Here is an 8391-nt window from a genome sequence, read left to right on the forward strand (position 1 = left end):
CTGGCCATGAAGAGGACGCGAACTCCACCACCGCCGCCGCCCGCCGCCCGCCGCCGCCGCCCGCCGCCGCCGCCGCGCCCGTCGCGCCCGTCCGCCGTCTCGCTGCGTCGCGAGACCCCGCGCCCGTCCGCCGTCTCGCTGCGTCGCGAGACCCCGCGCATTGGCTCGCTCCGTCGCGAGCCCCCGCTGCCCTCCGCCGCGCCCGTCTCGCTGCGTCGCGAGACCCGCCCACGCGCGCGCCCGGGAAAACAAAATGTAAAACCGCGAAATGGGCACGCTGGAGTCCTTGAAAAAATATTTCATGACAGGAAACACCCGGCCGGCTACAGCACGCCGGATCGCCTCTGGCGCGGTGTTGACAAGAAAGTAAATAAGGAAAAAGTGATTGATTTTCTCCGGGGAGAAGACTGTTATACTTTACACAAAAACGTCAGGAAGAACTTTCCGAGGAATGTGACGTACTCCGACGGCCTGGACTCTGTATGGCAGTGTGATTTGATGGCCTACGATGACATCGCCGAACACAACAACGGTTCACGCAGCGTACTCGTCGTCGTTGATGTTTTCAGCCGCTACGCATGGACTATACCTGTACGGGATAAGAAAGCAGACACTATTGTTAAGGCATTCGAAAAACTATTTGATTCTACTGATCGCCAGTGTGGCTCGCTGATTTCTGACAAGGGCGGGGAGTTCAAAAATAATAAACTGTACAAATTTCTGAAAGAGCGTGGTATTTCATATTTCCATACGAACAACCCACAGACAAAATGTGCTATAGCCGAGCGTCTGATCAAATCACTTCGCCTCTGGATGCAGCGCGTGTTCACACACACTCGCAGTTTCAACTATGTTGACGGGGTTTTGGCCGACGTCACTCAGGCGTACAACAACAAGTACCACAGAACCATCAAAATGACACCGACTGAGGCGAGTGACCCCTCGCGCATGATGGAAGTGTACAACACGCTGTACGGCAAAATGAATGAACGCCGTGTCAAGCCAAAACTAAAAGTAAAGGATTACGTCCGCATCTCGCGCGAAAAAGACAAGTTCGAAAAAGAGGTGTCTTATAACTGGAGCAAAGAGGTGTTCCAAATAACAAAAATCATCCCACACCCTCAACCTGTGTACAAAATAGCAGATATTGATAAACATGAAGAAATAGAGGGACATTTTTATGAATGGGAGTTGAATAAGGTGCACAAACCAACCATATTTGAAATTGACCACATTGTGGACACAGAGGGGAAGGGGGCAAAGAAAAAAGTTCTCGTGCATTGGCTCGGGTATCCTAAATCGGCACGATCATGGATCTTCGAAAAGGATTTGAAGAAAATATAAAAGCAAGTCGCCACGTGAAAAATGCGTCAGTCGTTCTCTACGCTCGGTCAAAGATGGATTTTCATATGGTGCTTCCGAGCAACGCCTCGCCAAATATTTACCCCCAAAATAAGACGTCAGACTTTAAAGTCGATTTCGAAGAAAGATGCGAGCTCCACGGAGAATGGGAGATGGCCTTACTAGAAGTGCATTATCCAAACACGATTGTTAACGTGTGCGAGGAAGAAAGCTGGATTCGCATTTACGATCTGCGCCCGCAGACGCGACACGTGAAGCCTAGTAAAGCACCCAACAGAAGGGGCCCACAGTTTAGCGCGGACGCCCCCACCATTGCCGAATCAGATCTGACCCCCGAGGACTTGCTGCACGAGTTTCATCTTACCCCGGGGCTGTACACTACTGTCAGCGCTCTCATCGAGAACATAAAGGAAGTTTTGAAACCGCTTGAGAGTTACTTTGTCACCAGCCCTGAAGACCCCATCCCGGTCGTTTCGGATAACGATTCTCTGGTCGGCATGGTAGATAACAGATTTCAACTGTCGGCTTTGTACGCACTCGTTGACTGTGTTATTTTCTTCGCGCCACGTCTCGCTCAACAACTAGGCCTGTCCTTCTCAGGCCCCTACTCTACACAAGCCCCCGTCACCGCCGTACGATACGTCGACCTTAGCCTGGGTCAGCCCGGACAAATGTACATTTACATCTCGATTATTGAGAACCAAATTGTTGGGCATACCCGGGCTCCACTTCTTCGGACCGTACCTCTCAAGAACGACGCCAGGTTTGGAACGGTCTCCACCTACAAGTGTGATCACCTTATCTATCACAGCCTTTCGACCAAATCGTTCGGCGATCTGGAAGTCAATATAAGGACGGACACCGGCAATCTTTTGCCATTCTGTTCCGGGACGGCGATACTAGTGTGTCACTTCAGGCAACGCAGACACTCCTCATAAAAAATGGCGAATATTACCGAGTATTATGTGCGCCAGGCTCAGACCGGCTCAGGACTCCACTTCTACAGGGGTGGCGCAGGACAACGCGGGCATGGTTTCGGCTCGTTTCTTGGAGGGCTGTTCAAAAGCATCGTCCCTCTCTTTACATCTGGCGCGAAAGCACTCGGAACCGAAGCACTGAGGGCAGGCACGGGTGTGCTTGCCGACATGGCGTCAGGGCAGAACCCCATGGAAAGTTTGAAAAAGAGAGGAGCCGCCGCAGGGCATAGCCTTGTCGATAGGCTGAGCGCCAAAATGGAGGGCAACGGTATAAAACGAGGCAAAGGTGTGCGCCGCGTCCAGTCGGGTCGAGTAGCCCGTCGCGGACGCACTCCGTCAGCTCCGAAGAGATCATCGCTGAGCGATATTTTCCACTAGCACGATGAGTTTCCTTCATCACAGCAGCCCCGTCGCGGTGCAAAACTCGCTCGACCTCTGGCTGAGCAGAGAAACAAACATTTCAGTGCTAGAAACGAAGAAAGAGCCAAACAAAGCTGTTGTCGGCGTCACTCCGTTCTCAACAAACGTCCAGTTCCGGGTGCACGGGACCAGCGCCTACATCGCGACAAACGGAATCGAGCTCGACGTCACGTTCAGAATCACGGCGGGGGATGGAAAAGTTCTCACCAACAACGAGTCCGATGCAGCGCCCATCAACTACATCATGCACACGATGTGGGAGCAAGTCAATCTCAGCGTAGGCAACACGCCCATCACGCAGAGCTCCATGACTTATCCCTATCGTGCCTATATCGAGTCCGTGCTGTCATACGATCTCCCCGCAAAAGTGTCCCACATGGGTATGAGAATGTATGCAAAAGACACAGCAGGCCATATGAACGCGTATACGGGGGACGACAACGCAGGACTGGCAGCGAGAAGGCGAAGGACATCAAACAGCAAGGTTGTGAAAGTCCGAGGACCGCTGCATCTCGATTTTCTCAATCAAGGAAAATATCCCCTACCCAACACAGACCTCGAAATCAGGCTGACGAGAGGTAAAGATTCGTTTGCTTTGATGTCTACCGCTCAATCAGAGAAAATTGAGATTCTCGACGTAACCCTTTGGGTACCGAGAGTCACCGTGGCTCCATCGATCTGTCTGGCACACGCGCAAGCTCTGGAACACGCCCCGGCGCGCTACCCTTTCACCAGGACCTGCATCAAGACCGTCACCATCCCCGGAGGCCTGCGCGACAAGAGCATCCCAAACGTGCACTGCGGCCCGGTTCCGAAACGTGTAACTATCATGCTGAATTCGAACGTCGCCTATAACGGGAGTTATCGTGAAAACCCACTGAACGCGCATCACTTTGATGTGCACCATGTGTCTCTCTTTGTGGATACGGATCAATATCCAGCCATTCCACTCACTCCTGACTTTGTAAACGAGCAATGGACAGATGCGTACTCAACCCTTTTCTCCGACACGGGGATTCAGTTTAAAGATGAAGGAAATGATATAAGTTATGATGACTACGGTAAAGGCTATACGTTTTTCTGTTTTGATCTGACTTCCGATTCGAGTGCGCACGAAGGACACTGGAACCTTCAGAAGCAAGGAGTAGTGAGACTTGAACTCCGTTTCAAAATACCACTCCCTGCAGCAGTGAACTGCATCATTTATTCCGAGTTCGATAATATATTAGAGATCGACAAGAACAGACAAGTGATAGTCGACTATAACGTCTAGACATGGACGGTAGTACGCTTGAACTATTCCTGCGCAAAGACCATCATGCATCGAGACATTTTCTCGGTGTTTTCGCGGCTGATACCCTCCCCCGTACAATTAAGAAACCAGCTCTCATTGTTGTTAATTCGGACCCTATTTGTAAACCTGGTACGCATTGGCTAGCCATCAGCGTGAACGCGTGTGGGGAAGGAGAGTATTTTGACTCTTTTGGTGCAAAACCCTTTGTAAGAGAGCACAAAAACTTTCTGAATCGTGTATGTAAAACATGGAAATATAATCACACCGACCTGCAAGCTCTTGACAGCTCTGTATGCGGTCAATATTGTGTCATGTATCTACTTTGTAAGGCTCATGGATTTACTTTGAATGATTTTTTGGAGTGTTTTACTTCTAATTGTGTACAAAACGATCTTCTCGTGGATAAAATGTTTCTACGTTACTACTCTAAAAATGTTAAGCTATGTGACGATGTGCATGTAAAAGTCAACAAGCAAAAATGTTGTAAACGTGGAAAGAAATAAAAATAATGTTCTATAAAAAATTCTGATTTTTATTTTTACGACAAGAAACAATATCTTAAAATTCCCCATTCAAAAGAACCTGTCGCGGCCCGCTCTGAAACAACGAAAAATAAAACACACAGACACATTCTATAGGTAATCCCACGACGCTCCCAAGTCGCTATGTGTGATACAAACAGAATATGCCTATGATTTTATTTTTACGCCGTTCCAGTGCGACCTCGCTCACGGCACTTTTGAATCCACACTTTTTTATACAACCCTCTCAAGGAATAAACACATGTATGACTGACATTATGTCTCTACGACAAATAAAACAATGCTTAACTACTGAGGCACATTTCGAACACGAAGCAAGATGTCTACATGGTAAAAACACGGCGCCGAGATTGTCTTGGAAACACACTTTACACTTCATCACGTCGTCAGTCTCTTCCTCACTCGCATGTCCTGAATCCACATCGCCATTCTCTCGCTCATCAATATCCTTCAAAGCCAAAGTACGAATCTCCTGTAGAAACAAAAACACGACAAAATTAAAAACCACCCATCATATTATTAAAAGTATAAACGCACAAGTACGTACCTCCAAAGTCATTGTAGCCGGTCTCTCCCCCTTTACGCAACGGATAAAATCAGCGCCTTTCCTCATCTTCACATAAGCACACTTCGGAAAATGTAAAGCGTGTTCAAACCAAGGATCATCGCCCTTACTCCATTCCTTCAAACCGCCCCCGCAATGAAAGCAAAGGGTCAAGTCCAAAGCTTGGGTGCTACGAAAAAATCCAGCGTCAGACAGCTGCTCCGCACTCACTTTATGCTCAAACTCCCAAGTTCGAAACGTATCTTGTCGACGTTGCAAAGGCTCATAATATTCCATATAAGGTTTCTTTGACGGAAAGGGGAAGGCCTTCCTGTCAAGCCTATAATCATCCGAAAATATATCTGGAGCTCTGGACGAGGTCTCCCATAGACCAGGGCTAAAGGGACGTCTGTGCGTAGCCATCTTCACTGCTCCGAAGTCTCAACTCGAATGTCGGCGGGCTCAGCGGCGCACCGCCGCGCGAGCAGCCGAGCCGCACCGTGACGAGCCGAGCCGAGCCGAGCCGAGCCGAGCGCCTCCCGAGCTAAGCCGAGAAAGGGCCGGGCCAGCCGCGCCAGCGCCCGCTCTCCGATACACATGTCAATCAGATCCCTTGGACCCTCAGCGGTCCAGTGGTCTAGGGGTTAGCGCCCCCAACTACGAAACCAAAGTTCCAAGATCGAAACCCGACCAAGGCAGAAAAAATATTTTCCCCCTCCACCTCGTCACATTCTACAAAAACGTCGCGGCCCCCCACTCCATGCAACGGATTCGTTTTCTGGGCCCCCCACCCCTTGCGACAAAAATTTGCGACAAAGTGCAGCCCATACTACTGATGTATGCCAGGCGCGTCGCAGCGCAACAGTGTTTCGTGAGATATCGCGAAGCCTGTTACGCGAGACGTGGTCTGGCGTACATCTACCTAGTTAGATAATTGAAGCACTGCTGAAGTAGAATCTTGTACATACTTTCACTAAGGGAGTCCGAGGGAATGTTGAAATCATCGGTCAGCAGCTCTGCCTCGATTGGGAACAGCTGAAAAGATAAGTTGGTTTTATTCGATAGCACTAGATAATGCCAGAATTCAACATTTGAAAGCTATGGTTCTCACCTCAGCAGCAGGGTGCCCAACACTTCCTTCAGAATCAGATATGGTTATTGCTTCGCTTTGTTGCCCATTAGATATAGCACCATGATCAGCTTCATAAAGGGCCCCTGCTGCTGAGAAAATTTAATGTAAACCACTGATCTTGGAAACTGTCAGAGAATTGAAGTTGACAGGGCAGTTACAAAGGTAGATTTGATTTCCCAACTTTCCCGTTGCAAAAAATTTACTATTAACTCTATGTATTTGTTTGACCCCGACGCAACATTTGAACACCCAACACATTACTTGGAACAACCCTGTAGAAGTAACAGCTATGAAACAATTTACTTACTGAATTTTGGCTCAGCTTGCTGCTGCTGCTGCTGCTGCTGCTTCCCTTTCCGTTTGACTTCCCCTGAAGCCTTTGTCTTCAGGGTAAGGGACTTAGGCTTTGATTTCGAAGGCGCTCTCTGCTGCTGCTTCCTTGCCTCCGTTTCAAAATCTGAATCAGAATCAGACCTGCCTCTGCCAGCAGTTGTTGGTCTCTTTGAAGGACCAGCCTCATCGTCAGAATTGAATTGGTGAGCATTCTGGAAAAGCAAAGGCATTGACTGAAGAAAAGTGCATTGTGATAGGTTTAATTTGAGAGCGATCGATTACTTACATTCTTCTTTTTCTTCAGGGCATGAACTTTTTTTTGTTGATTTGCTTTGGATATCTTCACCTTCGGTTCGAAGTCTGAAGACACATCATCCCCCTGTAAAAATATATTGTCAGTACCCAATATTTGGAGAGAATAACATGAGAAAAATCAGTCTGGTTAATAGCAATTGAAAGAAGACGTCTCTTACGCCATCCATCCACCGTCCCAAGTCATCTCTCTGGGAACTGTCACTGTCACTATTATTATTTTCCCGTGAGTTTATTGGTTGAGCATCATCCTAATAAAAATAAAAGTTAACTTCACGAAACTGAACTACATGTACCATCACTGATATGTCAAACCCTTACATCTGAATGGCCCTGCTGCTCTGCCACAAAGTTGTGCCCTTGCCTCTGAGCTCTATTGCCCCGAGAAGAACCCTCAGAGCTTTGACCTCGTTCAACATCAGCTTCCTTTGAAGAGGCAGCAGCAGCTGCTGCCGCTGCTCGCCGCGCGCTTCGGCGCAGTGGTTCTGGATTAGTTGTTGGACGTGTTGCATCTTGCTAAAAGAACAAATAAACCATTAAAGGAGCGTGATAGTTACGCCAGCTATTATAAATACAAAGAATCTGTTAGCAAGTAAAAAGCATCAATACCATCCATCCAATGGCGAGCGGCTGAGTGCTCTCTGGCGCCTCTACTATATTAACCACCCTGGCTGTCCTGCCACCAAAATCGTAAGGGTGTTGCCGTGTCCTGAACCCATCATTCTCTTGAGCCTGTCTGAACTGGGTTGATTCACCACGAGCCTGGAAGGCCCTATTGGCATTGATGCCATCATATCCAAACTGAAAAGGAAGACATTACAATTAGAAAACTAGGCTTGAAACAATTAAAATGTGCAAAAGAATTAAATACTGTCTCTAACATGGCCCACTCAACCATCTAGGTACTTACGTCATTGTCATGAGGATTCTCCAATGGATGAGCATTTATCCGAGCCCTGAACCCAGAAGGCATAACATCATTCTCTTGAGCCCGCTATAACGCCACAGGCATATGATCCCTGTAAGAACTTACAATGTTTCGATAGACATCATTGCTGTTGAGAGATTGTCTTCTGCTGGCGGGTGCGGGTGCGTCGCAAAGAGCTTTGGTGCGTCGTCCGTCGGCGTCGGCACAGACAAGCAGACAAGATCTCCTGACAAGCACAGTGGCGACAGTTGACAGTCGACATCGAGGCGAGCAGACGACACGAAAAAACATTAATTTTGATTAGTTTTGAATTATTCTTGAATTTTTATCATTAAAAGTATGTTGAAAAATGATGCCTTTGAATAAGAACAGCCTATCATATGCCAATTTTTAACCTTTTCCCCTAGATATCCCCATGAGAACGTCTAGAAGCAGTTGCGCCGCTCCTTAGTTTATCATTGATGAATGAAGGGGGGGGGGGGTACTCAGGGTGGTTGTAGGATAGAATGATGCTTCCTCCAAACGTGTAAGTGGCGGGCATAGCAAA

General features: G+C 48.1%; 2 protein-coding genes across 2 annotated transcripts; both read right to left on the reverse strand.

The window, feature by feature from the left end:
- Nucleotides 1–25: 25 nt before the first annotated feature.
- LOC127751401 (nucleolar protein dao-5-like) lies at nucleotides 26–7904 on the reverse strand. Its single transcript, XM_052274910.1, has 9 exons — nucleotides 7827–7904; nucleotides 7526–7717; nucleotides 7238–7432; nucleotides 7078–7167; nucleotides 6891–6983; nucleotides 6579–6816; nucleotides 6251–6360; nucleotides 6108–6174; nucleotides 26–589 (listed from the first exon to the last, which is right to left on the reverse strand). Exons 1-9 carry the CDS (start codon nucleotides 7887–7889, stop codon nucleotides 573–575), a joined length of 1065 nt encoding a protein of 354 aa, XP_052130870.1. The 5' UTR covers nucleotides 7890–7904; the 3' UTR covers nucleotides 26–572.
- Nucleotides 4455–5614, reverse strand: LOC127751402 (E3 ubiquitin-protein ligase XIAP-like). The gene is made up of 2 exons (XM_052274911.1): nucleotides 5143–5614; nucleotides 4455–5067 (listed from the first exon to the last, which is right to left on the reverse strand). Exons 1-2 carry the CDS (start codon nucleotides 5560–5562, stop codon nucleotides 4822–4824), a joined length of 666 nt encoding a protein of 221 aa, XP_052130871.1. The 5' UTR covers nucleotides 5563–5614; the 3' UTR covers nucleotides 4455–4821.
- Nucleotides 7905–8391: the final 487 nt, after the last annotated feature.

This window comes from Frankliniella occidentalis, unplaced genomic scaffold, assembly GCF_000697945.3.
Source record: "Frankliniella occidentalis isolate FOCC.00 unplaced genomic scaffold, Focc_3.1 Scaffold462, whole genome shotgun sequence".
NCBI lineage: Eukaryota > Metazoa > Arthropoda > Insecta > Thysanoptera > Thripidae > Frankliniella > Frankliniella occidentalis.

Coding starts and splice junctions, on each gene's coding strand:
- LOC127751401 (XM_052274910.1), bottom strand. CDS start 7,889: ATGCCTTCTGGGTTCAGGGCTCGGATAAATGCTCATCCATTGGAGAAT. Junction 7,718..7,826: donor AGAATCCTCATGACAATGAC/GTAAGTACCTAG, acceptor CTTCCTTTTCAG/TTTGGATATGATGGCATCAA. Junction 7,168..7,237: donor AGCAGCAGGGCCATTCAGAT/GTAAGGGTTTGA, acceptor TATTTTTATTAG/GATGATGCTCAACCAATAAA.
- LOC127751402 (XM_052274911.1), bottom strand. CDS start 5,562: ATGGCTACGCACAGACGTCCCTTTAGCCCTGGTCTATGGGAGACCTCG. Junction 5,068..5,142: donor CGGCTACAATGACTTTGGAG/GTACGTACTTGT, acceptor TTGTTTCTACAG/GAGATTCGTACTTTGGCTTT.